This window comes from Protopterus annectens, chromosome 6.part1, assembly GCF_019279795.1.
Source record: "Protopterus annectens isolate FY-2018-M chromosome 6.part1, PAN1.0, whole genome shotgun sequence".
Lineage (NCBI taxonomy): Eukaryota > Metazoa > Chordata > Ceratodontiformes > Protopteridae > Protopterus > Protopterus annectens.
This window is the reverse complement of record NC_056738.1, coordinates 451985607-452004630: the sequence shown is the minus strand read 5'-3', so window position 1 is coordinate 452004630 and position 19024 is coordinate 451985607. Positions and strand designations below refer to the sequence as shown.

The 19024-nt window shown below is 39.4% G+C and overlaps 1 protein-coding gene across 1 annotated transcript in view; it reads right to left on the bottom strand.

Annotated features, from left to right (window-relative positions):
* Positions 1–19024, bottom strand: part of ASIC4 (acid sensing ion channel subunit family member 4) — a 406766-nt gene that overhangs the window by 168401 nt on the left and 219341 nt on the right. Inside the window, exon 7 of the mRNA XM_044075400.1 lies at positions 139–230. Coding sequence (XP_043931335.1) covers positions 139–230 — 92 coding nt within the window. The remainder of the gene's footprint in view (positions 1–138; positions 231–19024) is intronic.

Sequence of the window (19024 nt, the reverse complement as noted above, 5' to 3'; positions counted from 1 at the left end):
TCTTAAATACCATAAGTTTCACAGTATTCCCAAAGGGAATAAATCTGATGTCATAACTCCCTTTCTGAATTTCATTCGATATTTTTCTTATTGCTTTAATAATTCAAGATAGTGTAAGATACCATATGAAGGACTCACCCAATAATCCAGCCAACTCATATGCTTTCTTCTGTTCAATTGTTTCATAATTCAGAGCTTCAAAGAAAACATCCAAAACCAGAAAGTTTTCCCTGTGAGGAAAAACAACATACTAATGACAATGCAGAAGACTGTATCATATAATAAACATGTTATAAAGCTAATTAATGAACATTATTTATTTAATTGTTTTGGGCACTTAATGCAACTTTATGACATCGACTGTATCCTGAGATACATGGAATGGAAAAGGTTGCTTCTCCCTTTTATCTCTGGTCATACTGCAAGAGCTCAGCCTCACTAATTGAAATCAGGTTGCCTGGAGTCATACCAAGGACTCCATTGCTCTATGTCAAGGAGCTAACTCCATGAATGCAACATTTAATATGGTCTAAAGGCATGTTGAAACCATGAAAGATTTATTGTGCTCTTAAAAGTTCTGGAAGTTCTGTGCATACAGGTCATATATTAATTTTGGACTAAAAAATCAAATTTTTACTTTTTTACTTTATTATTAAAGATGGGAAAATATTTGCATAGTTGAATACATTTTATTCTTTCATAAACTGCAGAGAAAGGATATACACTCAAGATGAAAAATGTAATCTAACTGGTAAGTGTTCATTATAAAGATAACAATGGCTAGGATTTATGAAACAATATTAATTGGCACAATAAAACATGAGTCTCTCATTCTTAGTTGTGTTCTACTGATCCTATTAGTACTGAAAAAGACATAATGAACTTATGGCTAACTCAGCTAAGCAAGGCAGCATTGCACATATTAAAACTAATGACCAGTGTAGTAGATCATGTTTTGCTGAATAGTCAGTTCATAAAAGAGCTTGTGGCTGACCAAGTCTGCAGATGACATCAAACTTGGAACTCACATTAACTTATAAATTCTTTAGGAGGGATTACCATGCAACAATAAAGTGGTGCCTGGACTGCAGCCTAAAAATGCAACATTGTTTCCTTAAGCAAAACTGGACACCCATGCACATAAACTGGACACCCATGCACATACCACACTGGCAACATCACTTTGAAAGTTCACTCAGTCATTAGGAACCTGGGACTTGGGCACTTTTGTTGACAACAAAATATCCTTTGATTAGCATGTAACCACAAGGTAAAAGGAAATGTTTTACCTTGGCAGACTAAATACAAGGGGTATTTCTTCCCTTGCCAGACTAATTACAAGGGGTATTTCTTCCCTTGCCAGACTAATTACAAGGGGTATTTCTTCCCTTGCCAGACTAATTACAAGGGGTATTTCTTCCCTTGCCAGACTAATTACAAGGGGTATTTCTTCCCTTGCCAGACTAATTACAAGGGGTATTTCTTCCCTTGCCAGACTAATTACAAGGGGTATTTCTTCCCTTGCCAGACTAATTACAAGGGGTATTTCTTCCCTTGCCAGACTAATTACAAGGGGTATTTCTTCCCTTGCCAGACTAAATACAAGGGGTATTTCTTCCCTTGCCAGACTAATTACAAGGGGTATTTCTTCCCTTGCCAGACTAATTACAAGGGGTATTTCTTCCCTTGCCAGACTAATTACAAGGGGTATTTCTTCCCTTGCCAGACTAATTACAAGGGGTATTTCTTCCCTTGCCAGACTAATTACAAGGGGTATTTCTTCCCTTGCCAGACTAACTATATGGGGTATTTCTTCCCTTGCCAGACTAATTACAAGGAGTATTTCTTCCCTTGCCAGACTAATTACAAAGGGTATTTCTTCCCTTGCCAGACTACTTACAAGGGGTATTTCTTCCCTTGCCAGACTAATTACAAGGGGCATTTCATCCCTTGCCAGACTAATTACAAGGGGTATTTCTTCCCTTGCCAGACTAATTACAAGGGGTATTTCTTCCCTTGCCAGACTAATAACAAGGGGTATTTCTTCCCTTGCCAGACAAATTACAAGGAGTATTTCTTCCAGATCTAGGGAAGTTATCATTCCGCTCTTCTCCTCCTTCATCAGGCCCATAATAGAATTTAATGGCCCTTTGGTATACACCTGTCTAAGCATATGACCTAGCTGGATAGACTGCAGCATTTCTTCACTAGGATCATCAAAGGCATGCCTTCCTTGAGCTACCCAAGCAGCATTAAAGTGCTCTCTTTCTTTCTTTTTCATTTACTACAGATTCTTGAAAGGTGACCTCTGTCTAGATCATAGAGCATTGAAGGATCCAATTCTGTATGACCATCTGCACATAGGTTCATAGGTTCATAAATGCATACTAGGCTAATGGCCCTGGAGCCTTTACAAGCCTAGCCTAAAAAAATTTGCCCAGGTACCGTGCCATGCGATGTTAGTTCACAGTGTGCATATTCAGTAATGCAACTGGAATGATCCCTGGAGTGAACTTTCTGTTACCCATCCACTCTTGAACAGGGCCAGTGTGGTGCTCTGCTTGACATGAATGGGAAGCTTATTGCAGAGTGTGGGCAGTCTTTGGGAGATAAACCTGTCCCTCTAGCCCGTTCTGTTAATTGTGGTAATGAGGTTGTGATCTCTGGAGTGTGTGGCAATGGGGGATTGGGATTTCTTTAGGTGTTTCATTTCAAGTAGGGCTGGGTCGGACATGGCTTTGTAAGTCAAGCAGAGATCACCTCTAACTAGACGATAAGAGACTGGGAACAGGTGAAGTTTCTTGAGTCTGTCCATGTAGGACATGTGTTTAAGGCCTAGGATTCTTTTTGTGAGGTACTTTTGTGGCCTCTCCAGCTGTTGTAGGTGTCTGGTAAGGTACATGCCAAACAGGGCATTATATTTGATGACTGGTCTAATGAGGGATGAGTAGAGAGGGATGATGACCTCTTTCTTCCTTGATGCGAAACATTTGGTTATAAGATGTGCCACGTAGAAGGACATTCTGACCACAGTGGCAATGTGGTGGTCAAATGTGAGGTGGCTGTCAACCTGGGTGCCCAGATCTCTTACGGCTCCTTCAGTGTTCAGTGGACTCCCATCAACGTGGTAATTCATGGGAACTGAGTTTTTTCCAAAGGGGATGATAATGCATTTTTTGCCATTAAGGTTCAGGTCATGGTTCTGACACCAGTCATTGGCCTCACAGAGGCTCTTTTGTAAGATGCCTGCATCACTTGGGGAGTTGATAATGACTCCAAGCTTGCAGTCATCAGCAAACGTGGTCAGCCAGAGTCCTTCTGTGTTGGCCTGGACTTCTGAGAAGTAGATGCCAAACAAGAGAGGGCCCAGGACTAAGCCCTGTGGGACTCCACTCATGACTAATCAACAGTCTGACTTAGAATCTGCAACTTTCACTGTTTGGGTCCTGTCTGTGAGCCAGTTTGCAACCCACCTAGTGATGTATGGATTGATGCCTAGTTTGGTGAGTTTATCAATGATACCTGAGTGGGGAATGGTATCAAAGGCCTTGGCCAGTTTGAGGTAGACTGTATGCACTGCCTTACCTTCATCCACAACCTTGGTGACTGCCTCGAAGAAGTCAACCGGGGTTCAGCAGGCAGGATCTCCCCTTGACAAAGCCAAACTGTGTGGGGTCAAAAGTTTGGAGATTGCCTATATCTTTTTAAGCAGGTCCATGATGATTCGCTCCATAGCTTTGCATACCAGACTTGTCAGGCTAATGGGGCGATAGTTCCCAGGGTCTGTAGTTGCTCCCCCTTTATGGAGCAGGATTACAGTAGCAGTGCACCATTCATTAGGGACATAGCCTGAGGTAAGGCTGTGATCGAACAGGTCACACAGATGTGGTGCCAGTTCATTTTGTAGCTCATGTAGGATGCAGCCAGGGATATTATCAGGTCCTATGGACACTGTATTCTTGGCTTTGGACAATGCAGCTTTTACCTGTGCCACAGAAATGGTGTGTATCAGGCTTTCATCTGATATTGTGATAGGACCCTTGGGGGGGGGAGGGGTAAAGTTGGCACTGAATCTGTCAGCCAGTATGTTGGCTATATCTGTTGGCTCAGTATAGGAGGTGCCATTGTGCAATAACGCAGAGCAAATCTAGGTATTGCCTTTGAGTTTTTTGATATAGCTATAGAAGGCTTTGTGATTGTTTTTGGTGTCAGCTGCAATTCTGCCTTCATAGCTGGCTTTAGAGGATTTTTTAAGGGATCTCAGCTTTTTGTTGAGACTGATAAGGGGGGGGGGGGGTTCCAGTATTGTGACTTCATTTTTTTCTGTAACAGTTTCTTCCTTCTGTTGTAGAGTTTATTGATGGCAGGGGACCACCAGATTAGCTTCCTTTTTTTGGAGGAGAGCACCTTAGTTCTATTTGGTATGGCAAGGTCTACACATTTGTGTACATGCTCGTACAGTGCACTGGTGTATGATTCAGCAGTCATGCAGCTATTTTCCATTGGCATGGATGCCGAGAAGTTAGCCACCTCTGCTTTTAGGAGCTCAAAGTCGGCTTTAGAGAAATATTTCAGGGTGGTCACCTTAGTGGGGGGTGTAGGTGAGATGGAGATTTCCATGGTGATCAGTCTGTGATCAGATTTAACCAGGGAGGAACTGACTATAGGTGTGGAGCAACGGTCTCGGGATGTTGCTTCCTCTAGTGGGGGTCAGAATCAGCTGGTCCAGGGCATTGGAATTGATAAATTCCAGAAAGCTTTGGGCGTGTACATTGGTTCTTGAATAGTTTTCCCAGTTGATGGAAGGGTAGTTAAAGTCACCCAGTATGAGAATACTGGGTTGGACCTTGATAGATTCCAGGGTGCTTAGGAAGTTGGTGTGTGAGTCTAGGGACATGTTTGGGATTCTGTAGCATGTGGCTATGACTTGTATCGCCATCTTGCCCGGTGTTAGTTGTACCTGAAGTATCTTGGATGCATTATGCTGGGCTACTAGACTAGAGGTGTGCGTATCCTTTATGAATATGGAAACACCACTGCCTTTGGACCTTCCAGCCACATTCTAGGGCCGAAAGGTATGGAATGAGTTGTAGCCTCAAAACTAATATCACCCTCAACACCCACTCAAGATATCTTAACTTCCACTGACATATAAATAGGATTTGCTGGAGCGAAATCTATATATCCCAGATAATTCCTCCTAAAGCATATCCTGGATTAATGGATGGGCAATTGTAATTATACATCTGGGGTCTGGGTCTTCAAGCTCTCACTGAGAAGGATTGAAACTAGTATAAATTAGACACGTCAGTGGGTACCTACAATTTGGGATATTATTGCTAGCCTACTAATGGTCCTCTGCATCAATGACTTAGTATTAACATGTGAACCTATGAATCTGTACAAGAGCTATTTGGGTGGTAGTGAAAGCATTCTCTCCCAGATAATGTAAAATTTCTCCTAGTCAGTAAACATTACAGTTGATGGGAAGGGATGGGAATATGACAGTTCCTGCAAGACACAAGAGTAGTTTATTTTAGGTCCTACCAGTAAGGAACAGGCATGCACGGCTTAACTTGTAATGTAACTTAAGCTCTGAGTCCTCCCAATGTTTCAAAGATTTCTTGACCACCCAACTTTCACAGTTAAAGTTTGGTCTTATCAGGTACAACCTTTGCTCTTTTAGGTGTTTATCAAGGATCAGTTCTTGCATCAGTGCTAGTCTACATTTTATAAATATGCTGTCTCTTGATCTAATTTATCTACAACTCCTTCTTTATGTTAACAATATGGTTATCTATAGAGTCAGCCCTTCAAGCTGACCATCTACAACTAAAGAGTTGGCTTTGTTGTAAAAATAGTCCTCTTCCACTCAAAAAATGTCCATGGTGTTTGGCCAAAGAAAAGCCTCACTAAAGCTACCTATTGTCTCCATATCAAAGACTTAGAGAACATCCTAAATGAATCCATCACATCATTTAGATACTGTCTATATTTGGCTTGTCCAGTCCCTCAACTTACAAGACCATATTCAGAAAGTCAGATCCAAAGTCAACCACTTCCTGTTCTGGGCCAAACGATATCTTATTTCCTCTCATGACCTGCTGCAACAGCCTTAGGCAAAGGTGTCCTGCCTACACAACTAGAACACGACCTATCCCTATTTACCACTGCCTTACAAAAAACACTACCTCTTTATAATCTCTTTCTAATAAAATCTGCCATTTCATCAGCAAATCCCCTTGGTATAAACATCACTGCAACACCCTGGAAAAGGCAAACTGGCTATCCTTTCAAGGCACAGCCAACCTTTATTTTGCATTCCTTCTTTTGAAGCTCATATGCAAAGACACCCCCATCCCCTCTAAGTCAGTAACTACACCCAACCCACACTAAAACGTATGATGCCACTCCAATAATGGCCTTACTCTCATAACTCTATCAATTGAACTTTATTCTAAAGACCACAACTTCTCTGTTCTTGCCCCTAAACTGTGGTAGTCATTATCATCTGATATTATTGAAATCAGTGACTGCAAACAGTTCAGACCAAAGTTCAAACAACACCTTACTGAACAAAAAAAATGCATATGTCAGAACACAAGCCATATCGCCTAACTCCCATGGGTGTACTATTACATTATTTTCAGAAAAATGTAACTGTTTATCTCCTAACATCTCCAAGTAAACTCCGATCCACTGTTTCCCTATCTCATTGATCCATTCCTTGTTATGCATCCAGTAATAACCACTTCTGCTGTTAGTAGCTCTTTGGTTACAGCTCTTGCTATTCTACAATTTATACGCTTCAGTGCTAAACCTTCTCTTCATAGTTTTATATATATGTCTGTTCATTTTCTTGGACAACATTTATCTCACCTATTAACATCTGTTATGGACTGTATGCTGCCTTTTCTACTTCTTTTTTAAACCTTCCTGTAAATATGCATATTTTCTTTTTACATCTATGTTATGTTATGTCACTATACTGAATACTTCTTATTTTACTGTTGTCACTAAGCACGTAACCCTGCCTGAGCCTACAAATGGTCAAATGTGATCAGTGTTTTATCCCAGTAAATACAAACAGACAAATAAATAAATACATGTGTATGTATTTGGGGAATGCAAAATGGACTGGAATATCCTATAGATGAGTCTTAATCGTTATTATCAGAAATGGACATCACAAACAGTTATTTACTTAAAACAAGAAGGGAGTTTTGAGATGACCCTAGCATAAATAATTGTACTTACTATAGATGGTGGGAAAGTGTGGAGGAATGACCAAATAAAAATGATTACTAACTTGTCCATCACAAGTGGACAGGATGTAGAATAGATGGGTCTATGTTAAATGAACGAATGATCATAATGTTGAGTACAACATACTTGAAACATTATGATCGTAAGTTCAAAACCTCAAACCTGTAAAAACCTGAAACAAACAAAATCGAAAGATTTTGTTTGTCCCACACTTCCCCTACACTAACATACAAAACACACACATACAACCAAAGCATACAAACCCCTACTCACTCACATCATTCAAACACTAACACACCTACACAAACACACCTACGTCACATGCTACACTGACTGGGATGGCCGACCAAAACATTTTGGAACTCCAAATTTTGGTATTTGAAGTGTCCGAATAAATGAACGAGCGATCAAACGTTGTCGAGTATGTTGTACTCGACATTATGATCATTCGTTCATTTAACTTAGACCTGAATAGACAACCCAAACATTTATTTAATTATGAGAAATGGAAAGAGTTGGACAGTGATGACTCTAGGCATAAGCCGCAATCAACACTTATGGAGAGATTGGAAATAGAGAGAGGTAACTCAAGACATTTGGATTTAGTAGTGCATGTACTACAAGTGGGATGGGGGTAAGAATAGCAGTCATAGACCTAAGCCTTTGTATTTGCTGTTCAAGGGTGGTAGGCAGTGCTGTACAAATCTAGCATGTACAGTACTGTACACTGTCATCTATTTAGTTTGGAATAGTTCATGAAACTTACAGCAAAATGTTTTAAATTCCACTACAGAGTTAGGTACTACATCCATTGTTGCATATCTGGCTTGTTTAATATAGTCTGTGTTGTGATAATTTTGCATAAATTTTGACTCTCGTTGAGTATGTCTTGCATTTAGCAGAAGGGCTCTGTATGCATCAGGAAGTTAGGATACAATGGTGGTTCCCAGCAGTAAAGCTTGAAAGTTGTGCGATTTTTGACAATAGCCTCAGGAAGCTTCCATTTAATAACTGGGAATCTCTTGAAGACTGCCATTCACAGTACTACATGGTTTAATACTCCCTAACCTTAGCTCCACCCAAACAATATTTTTTAACATAAAAATGAATCTTATATTCTTCATTTCTCTGTCCCTTTCTTCCTCACTGCTCAAGTTCTGTGAGTCCCTTTGCAGTTCTGTTATAAGTGTGTTCATTGGAACTGTGTGGTTATGCAATGTATGAAATGGTTTGATATAAAAATAGATGTTAAATACTTTTTTGCCTTCATCATAAAACATGATATTTTACTTCTCTGATGAAAACAACAACATTTTTTTAAATTCTCTCCACCCTTCCAACTTTGCTGTCCGGCTTCTACTCATGTCCAACCTTAAATCCTCCAGTTGCTCCTTACCAGGAACATTGTATGGAACTTTTCCTGGACTTCCTGAAAGGACTCTTCAACTCTTTAGGAACAGGACCTGATGGCATGTTTTATATTAGCCTCAAGTAGCAAGGGATCTAAAGGGGAGCTGCAGACATGGAGCTGGGAACCTTCACAAATGTGATGGATGAGTCAGAATCCCCATCAGGGGCAGTGGCTAGTAAAGTGATGTCATGATGTCATCACAATACCCTAAGCCCAATAGGATGGTCTGTGAGACTCCTGATTGCCACCAGAAGGCATAATGTCATCAGAGTCCTGCTAACCCTACCCCCAGAATAGGAGTGCTGGTTGCTAACCACTATCCTGCATGGCCAGCCCCTTCAGTGGCTTAATTCCATTTCCAAACACAGGTCATCAGTAGTACAAAAGTCAATGCACTGAAAAAATGCACAAAAACACTGTTTTCAGTGGGTTTTTTTTTTTTGCAATGCGGCAAGCTCCCCCCCCCTGCAGCCCAGCAATGTGGGGGTCTGTGCCACCTCCAAGTATATAATCAATACCATGGTTGCACTGTACTACTTTTTAATGGCAATGCCAGTATTGTTGGGGAATCGAGTTTTGGGGAGCTGAGGCTCAAGGAATTTATGTTCATTAAAGATGTAGCCATTTTAAACAACTGCAGCTGTGCAATAAGGTCGCATCTGCATGTAGCATGATTAGACTGCTTGGTACTTATTGGTGATGTTATAACACAGACACAAGTGAAAGCTTAATTTGCTCACATCATTATTTTGGTGTAACATTTTTGTACACATTTCATTTCTATATGGTTTACATTCTGTATTTAATATCACTGGTTTTGGTTTACACTTGAAATACTTTTTTCCTGTCTGCCTTTTTTTGGAGTAGATCTCATGCATGTATCATGTCATTTCTTACAAAATAACCACTGAACAGCACTGTAGTACCTGCATAAAACATAGGACAATAAAATGCATGCAGCCTATCTGCACAACTCAGTAATATTATTCAGTTAAATCTGACAGAGTATCTTCTTTGTTGCAACAGATGGTTTATTAAAGTCCAGTGCCATTTGTATAACGCCTATCCTTGTTGGATAAGAGAAGTCAATCTGATTATTACATACACTTTTTGCATAATAAAAATAATTTAACATGTTGTTTTAGTTACTTTATTCCACTTTAATGCCTTTGCACATTAAGTGATAATACTGAAAAATCACAATCAAATGATGCCTGTACAGAATAGGAGATAGCAGCTGATGCTTACTTGAGTTAAAATAATTAACTTCATAACATTGTAAGAGTCTGGCCTACTAGGAGGACACTAGACTCTAGTATGAGCATTCCAGGTTCAATTAGTAAGTCTAGAAGTGGGGAATCAAATTGGGGAGGTAGAAGTATATGGTCAATATCCTATTTGTCCAAGGTGAGTTGTGCAAAACTGTTGCAGAGACCAGATAGTAGTTTCCACCAAATAAATAATGGATTGAGGCTGCATATAGTCAGCATGCTCAAGGCAGGTCCAGAGGTTGTGTAGTATTATGAGGCTAGTGTTGCATGTATTGTGCGACTGCATATAGTGTGCAGTTTGAGTGCTTATGTCAGTAAAAATACACTCCTCAGCTCTCCAGTTGTATGTTAACATCCTATTAAGTGGACACATACATTCAGTAGAAGATAACTGGACAGGAGAATGAAAATATATTCTGCTTAATGTCATCTAACTGCTACTCTGACCCAAATGATAAACCTTATGTTGTGCATCTTAATTTATAAATGACTTATTTCACTCTTTATAAATGGGTAAGGCCCGTTTGGTACATCTACCTGAACAAAAGATGTTCCAAACACAAAAAAAAAATTAACATTTCTTGGTTTGCCATGTAAGTTACAGTAAATTCCACAGAAAAAAGATGCTGTTTGGATCAATGATTTCATTTTAAATAGCTAGGAGAATTTGTTTTATTCATTGCTTTTCTGCTCACTGTCTGCTGGTATCAGTATTCATGAACAAAGTTTACCTTATAATAGCCCATTTCTACACATTAAACTGTTTTCATGTAAAATTTTGTCTTCATATCCAGCTAGGGTTTCACACTTGATTTCCCCAAGGAAAGTAAGTTTAGCTTTTGAAATGTTTCATTCTATTAACATTACTTAGTATTCAAGAAACAGAACGTATCTTATATTGCACAGTAGAAATAGGTATATTTGACAGGGCTGACCTATGTTCCTTATAAATTCCCTGATGACCGATGCACAATTATGCTCTGAACATGTGGCAGGACATGACAAATATGCCAGGAGCAAGCTTTGTCATCAAAAGCCATTTCTGCTGAACACTAAGCCCATCTGAACTCTGAAAGTGTATTAGCAGCATTATTAGTGTTACATTACTTCTGTAAACTGCATTGAACATCCATTTGTTATAAGCAGGACAGAGCACTGAGTGTGATTCACTTTGCTGTTTGGCTCTCATCCCATCTACAGTAAAACTTCTCCAAAATCATTTATGGGAGTTCAGCTAGAGGCTATGCTTTAGCTTGTTCTGTAAGAAAAATATCCACAATTACAAAACACATTTCCAGATGGAAGAATAAACCAAGTAAACTAGCGGACTTTATTTAGCCTGGTTCAGACTTCAGTTGCTCGAATGTGGTACATGTTTGTAATTTGGAGGCAATAACCTTGCATGACAGTATTCTAACTTCAGATAAAAATTGAAAGTAGAAGGGTAGAATTCAAAGAGGACCACCATGGAATTAGTAAAATGAAATGCTACACAATGGAAAAATTAATGAATGTACACCACATTGTACAGTTTGTTAGTAATAAAAGAAATGAAAAGTTGATTAGAGAGGTTTTCCAAAGGTTGGAAACCAGAAAAAGAGCAAAGTGCTCACACACACACACACACACACACACACACACACACACACACACACACACACACACACACACAAACACATCTATATCTCTATCTATCTCTATTTCTATATATATATATATATATATATATATATATATATATATATATATATATATATATATATATATATATATATATATACATTATAGTGAAAACCAAACAAAAAAAACTAGAAGAAAAATAACTAAATTAAAATAAAAACTTCATTCACCCTGGTAGTACAAAATGAGACAATCCGGTGTTGTTTTTCATTCTTTATTGGTGTTAAGAACTTCTTCAGAAAATTCTTCGCTGGTGTTAAGAACTTCTTCAGAAGTATTTTCTGAAGAAGTTCTTAACAACAATTAAGAACGAAAGCGCTCAACACCAGATCAGCTCATTTTGTTCTACCAGGGTGAATGAAGTTTTATTTTGATATATGTGTGTGTGTGTGTGTGTGTGTGTGTGTGTGTGTGTGTGTGTGTGTGTGTGTGTGTGTGTGTGAGTGTGAGTGTGTGTGTGTGTGTGTGTGTGTGTGTGTGTGTGTGTGTGTGTGTGTGTGTGTGTGTGTGTGTGTGTGCACATGTTCAGACAAAGTTTCACAAGAGGAAAGAATTATTGTCTTACCTGTTTTTTTCTTTTTTCTTTCACAGAGATAGGAATTTGTGACCATGGCAAAAATCCTAGCATTAAAAAATACTGTATATATGTTCATGTGGCCCTTTTCATAGAAATAAATTGCAATGCAAATGGCTATAATTCCTTCAGTGAAAACTGGATTTCTTAATTATAAGTAAACAATCTATTCTGGTGGGCTACTTGCTAGAGTGGCAAATACATGTTAGAATGAAATGACCTGAAAATGAAAGTATCAGATATGTAGTAATACATGAAAATAGTTCACATGTCTTAAGAAGAGCTAAAACTACTAGGTGGTGTGAGACGTGATCCTGACATCAGACTCTGTTTGTAGTAAAGCATCTTATGTCGACACTGGTCACTTCCTGACAAAACATATTCTTCACAGACATACTTGTATGACAGAGACGGTATCAGATGGTAAATTTGAGCATCAGCAGTAGGATAAGATGGTCGGTAATGGAAAGTTGGCATTAGTGCCATCAAAAACTTTCAACATCAGGAATCATGGGCAAGGAAACTGTAAGAATCTCACCCATCCAAATTAAATGCTAAGCGGATATTCTGGAAACTACTAAAAAGCATTATAGCATATCATTTTTGTAATTGGTTGACAGGATCAGAATCAGATCTAGGAGACAGCTGGGCTAAACCTGAACTAAAATTTTGCCAGGAAGAATTGTAAGAATATTCATAATAATTATGCAAAGTCTTTCTAAAAATAGGCAAGCAGATGTAAAAGACAGGTATCATTTATGCATTTGCTGACAATGTATGCACCTTATAATACTTTAGTTCTTGTTCAGAGCATTTAAAATTTAAGTTCAAGCTTGACTATTTCATTGTAAAACACTAATCTGAAGTGTCTGCATTATAAATAAAAAATATTATATAAATACATGATTTGTGTTTCCTGCCAGTCTGGATCTATGCTGATGATAAATATGTTCCTCAGATAGGTTGACCTCTCTCTTGAGTTATTACCTAAGAATTTAGTAGGCAGAGTGCTTATCAAGACAAATCTAATGTTTGAATTCTACATAAAATATTTGCTAACCAGTGGCACGTTATTTGGTCTATGATTTTTAAGTCATATTTATTAATATTATCACATACTGCAGTGAGCATCAACAGACCAACTGACAGCTGATGTAACATATCATCTGAAAAGAAATAAAAGAGAGGAGAAGAACAATGTACTTTGAAAGAAGAATAATACTCTCAGAATAACTATTATTTTGGCTTTTCCCAGTTAGGGGTCACCACAGTGGATCACCTGTACACTCATGATTGGCAGCAGAGTTTTACAGTGTCAAATTGCCAGCCTGGTGCCCAACCTTCCACAGAAGGCACACACACCCTCACAGCCAATTTAGAGTGTCCAAGCCACCTTCTTTGGAATGTGGGAGGAAACCGGAGCACCAAGAGGAAACCCACACGACCACAGGGAGGACATGCAGACTCCACTTAGAAGGCATCCCAGCCAAGGATTGAACTGGAGAACCTCTTGCTGTGAGGTGGCAACGCTGACCACTGCACCACCATGGCTGCTCTTAATCCCAGAATAACTATTACTCCTACATAAAAAGGGAAGTATTCCAACAGGCTGTGATATCCGGTATGTAAAAAAAGATTTCTGCATCAAATGAACCTGTATTTTCTTTAGCATAATAATGCATATGCCTCAGAGCACTAGCTTTTGTAAAGTTCTAAATCCTGTTTTGTGAAATGTTAAAGGGAGAGGGCTCATAGTCAATTATAAAGTAATCATGTCTTGCTATCTAATGGAGCCACACTTTAAAATACAAGAGTAGCTTAATAATAACCAGGTAGGTCCCTTTTCAAAGTCAACCTGGAGCAATGCCTGATTGAGGGACTTGATCAAAGTCACACAGTGGACAAATAAGGACTGAGGGAATTAAACCCTGTACCACAAGAGCTACAGCTTACAGCCTTAACCATATGCCCCAACTGTCAAAATTTGGCAGTAAGTAATTATATATTTTAGAAATTCTTCTTATGATAGACCTATAAATTACTAATACTCATAGTCATCTGTGCATATGTGGTAGGGGTATCCATGATGTTTGCAAGTGAGCATAGCTAAGGCATGATCAGTAGAGGCCATTTATGCTAAGGCACAATGCCTTAAGTATAATGAGATGCAAATGAGAAATTTTGTAAAGTGGTACATGCTAATGAAGATTATTGCAGTTCATAGCCCAATATCCCAGCCATACACACATCCATTGTTAAGAGTTGCTACACCTCTTAGATCTGCTTTGCAATCCATGAATTTGCTCCCAGTGATCCCTTTAGTTGTTTGCCATGTATGCACAAGCATTTCACTGGCACATAAACAAATTATTTCCTCCACTGATCCCTTCAGTACTTTGGTCATGTATGCACAAGCACTAAAATGATACAAAGTAAATTCTTTTTCCTAGTGATCACTTCAGCAGCCTCAGTATGCATGCACAAGCACTTCACTGACACATAAATGTATCATTTTCCCCAACTCCTTCGTAGTTTGACCATGTATGCTCAAGCACTAAAATATAATAAATCAAACATTTCTTGAAGTGAAGTCAACAACTGTACCGAATTTTAAAAAGTATTGTAGCAAAATTTTATTTTTTCCCTTCCTGTCAGTTAATTAATTTATCACATAACTCTTGTATTCCACAGATAAATTGGTACTTACTGGGTCTTTTACACATTTCGGTTCATAGGTTCATAGGTGTTTACTAGGCTAACGAACACAAGTGCCTTTTTAAGCCTAGCCATGCATCCCGAATCTCTGACAAGTTCTGACACCCTTGATAAGTGTAAGCATCAGCCTTGGAGATGAACCATTTACAGGTTACCTGTGTCCATTAGAGACATAGGTGCCAAACCAGGGAGGAATTTCTGGTTTCCCATCTAATGCACTTGAATTGGGTTAGGGAGGAACTCTGCTTCACATGGATGGGGAGTATGTTCCATAGACAGGGTAGTCTCTGGAATACATACTTATCTCTCTAGCAGGTCCTATTTATATCACAGGTAAGGTTTAAGTCTTTAGAACAGGTAATTCTGGTACTGTCTGTGGATATGCAGGAGGTCCATCAGAGTGGCACTTCACTGACACATAAATGTATCATTTTCCCCAACCCCTTCATAGTTTGACCATTTATGCCCCAAATCCAGCTCCAGACAAGTGACAAGTGGAGTACCTCAGGGTTCAGTCCTGGGACTGCTCTTGTTTGGTATCTACTTCTCTGAAGTACAAGCCAACACTAAGGAAATCTGGATAACAAAGTTCGTAGATGACTGCAAACTGCGAGCCATTATTGAATCCCCAAATGATGTGGATACTTTACAAAAGGGCCTTACAGAAACAGATGCTTGGTGCCAGAGCCATGGGCTCAAGCTCAATGCTAAGAAATGTATAGTTATCCCCTTTGGGAAAAAAACATGTATCCATGAATTACCATATAGGTGGCAGTACACTAAACACCAAAAGTGTGACAAGAGACTTAGGAATGCAGGTGGACAGTGGTCTCACCTTCGATAACCACATCGCCACAACAGTTAGGAAATCCTTCTATGTGGCACACCTCATCACCAAGGGCTTTTCATCCAGAAAAAAGGAGGTCATTGTCCAACTGTACTCATCCCTCATTAGACCCATTATAGAATACAACGCCCCATTTGGTATGTAGCTCTCAAGACATCTGCAATAACTGGAAAGGACGCAGAAATACCTCACTAAATGAATCACAGGCCTAAAGCAGATGCACTATGCTGACCGCCTTAAAAAACTCCATCTATACTCTGTCGCATATCGTCTACTCAGAGGCAATCTCTGCTTAACATACAAGGCCATGTCAAACCCAGAGCTGTTGGACATGCTACACTTAAAGAAATCCCAATCCCTCAGAGCCATATGCTCCAGGGATCTAAACCTTGTCATCACAATAAACAAAACATGCTGGAGGGATATGTTCCTGACCCAGAGACTCCCCAGACTCTGGAATAGATTGCCCATACATGTCAAGCAGAGTGCCTCTTTGGCCCTCTTCAAAAGGAACCTCACGTCAGTCGCCCTGCTAGACAGGGGTCCAGGGAAGTAAATAGTATGGGAAGAAATAGCCAGGGAATTGTTATGGCTAGGCTTGTATAGGCCCTATGGCTGATAGCCTAGTACCAACCTATGAACCTATGAACAAGCACTAAAATATAATAAATCAAACATTTTGTAAGCAGATGAGGCCTTTTTACATTTATCTCTATGAATCATAGTAATATGCAAACATGTATTGCCTATCCTCGTAATAGCTCTCAGCCCAGTGCTTCTGCCTTAAGCATGCTATGGTTTTGCCTTTGGGAGGTGGGTTTACCAAAATGTCTCCATATTTTCATAGTCAGCCTGAATGACCTTATTTACATAATGCAGTGCTGCTCTTTGCAGATTACCACTGCAAAATTATGACAGGCAGGATTACAAATAACAGCCTTAAACTGAAGCATATGAAATAACTGCATTTTCAGTGTTATGTAAATATGCATGGATCATTATGTGATAGTAAGTACTGTTACCATCTTGGTTCTTGCAGAACTGTAAGGCATTTCACACTCATTTCTTACACACTGCACATTTATGGAATAAACTCCCAAGTCATATACATAACTCCAACTCTATGAACACATTTAAGATGCCACTAGATTCTTTTGTTGGTCATCTGGTATACTCTAAAATGTTGACTCTCTGTTCTAATATGATGCTGGGTATACCTTGAACTATGAACAATGAACTCACTGTGAACTCAATCACAAAAGTCCACCTGCCAGGCACAACCCACTACCCAAGTATGTTTAGACAAATAAGATGTAGCTAGAAAGTGTGCCATAAGTGAAATGATGAATAAACAGTGCATAAAGTATGTTATGTCCAAGATATATCTTACTTTACTTTTATAGGTGACCCACAGATGTCCATGTATGTGGCCTACTTTCCAGGATTCACAGCAGAGCAGGCACCATCTGAAAGGAATTACTCCGAAACCAGAAACCAAGACGTACAGTGACATGCAGTGAATATATCTGAATACTAAAACTGTCAACAGCCAACATGAGTTTGTCACTAAGGTACGATGCAGTGTCCCTGGGCTGTCTGCACAGTACTGTTGAGTTGCATGTGCAGGACACTGAATGATCCAGCTAGCATTCTTCATTCATCTGTTCTTTTCTAACTGAGTTGGAGGATGAGGTAGTCTGTACCAAAGGCAACTGTTGTAACAGGTCAGCTCAAACAGCAGGAAATAAGGCAGTACTAAATAAGGCACAGTAGGGTGCATACCTTTCAACTGTACAGATTTTTGCAGAATGTCCAGATTTTTGTCTCATATTTTGGTCCGTTTTTCATAAAATTGTGGTTTTCTAGCAAACTAGTCTCAGATCATTAAAGATTGAAGTTAGAAAGTAATGACAGACATTTAAGTTTCAGACTTTGTACCCTTCAGAAAATTCATACTAATGCAAAACCAGTTATTCTATCAACTTTCTAAGTTTGTAAGAGTTATAATTAAAAATTGTCTCTATTTTTGAGCCTTTGTCACACTTTTATTTATGGCTTTGTCCAGATTTCTTTCTCTAAGAGGTTCAGAGAGGTATGATAGGGTGTGGAAGACAAGGTCCTCAGTCTGTGTACATTAATTTCAATGTTATTCGTATGGTGATCTGCAACAAACACAAGGCCTATTAATTGAGAATGATGAAAATTAAAGGTCAGAATTTCTGAACACCTGAATGGTAAACACAAAGTCAGTCACTGATATGCATCCTAGTTTTGTTTTCATGCTTTGGAAATAGTTCAGGATTCACGCTGTTGAATTATATGAGTTCAAACTGGTTTGCTCACAGGTGGATTATATCTTATGTAGAAGAGCTAGTCTGTAGGAGATTGGAGACTGTAAAGTGGTGGCAGGGGAAAGTGTAGTTAGGCAGCATATGATGGTGGTTTGTAGGATGACATTGGTAATCAAGAAGAGGAGGAGGAGTGTGAGGGCAGCACCAAGTATCAAATGGTGGAAATTGAAAAAGGGTAATTGTGAGGTGGAGTTCAGGGAAGAGTTAAGACAGGCACTGGGCGGCAGTGAAGAGTTACTGAATAGCTAGGTAACTACAGCAGAGCTAGTAAGGGAGATGGCTAGAAAGGTGCTTGGTGTGACATCTGGACAGAGGATGGATGACAAGGAGACCTGGTGGTGGAATGAAGAAGTACAGGAGAGTATACAGAGAAAGAGGTTGGTGAAGAAGAAGTGGGATTGTCAGAGAGATGAAGAAAGTAGACAAGAGTATAAGGAGATGAGGTGCATGGCAAAGAGAGAGGTGGTGAAGGCTAAGGGTAAGGCATATGAAGAGTTGTATAAAAGGTTGGACACTGAGGTGGGAGAAAAGGTACCTGTACCAATTGGCTAGACAGAGGGACCGAGCTAGGAAAGATGTGCCGCAGGTAAGGGTGATAAAGGATAATTAGGGAAATATACTTACAAGTGAGGAGAGTGTGTTGAGGAGATGGAAAGAGCACTTTGAGGGGTTGATGAAAGAAGAGAATGAGAGAGAGAGAAGGTTGGATGAGGTGCGGATAGTGAATTATGAAGTGCAGTGGATTAGCAAGGAGGAAGTAAGGCTAGCTATGAAGAGGATGAAGAACGGAAAGGCTGTTGGTCCAGATGACATACCTGTGGAAGCATGGAGGTGTTTTAGGTGAAATGGCAGTGGAGTTTTTAACTAGATTGTTTAATGAAATATTGGAAAGTGAGAGGATGCCTGAGG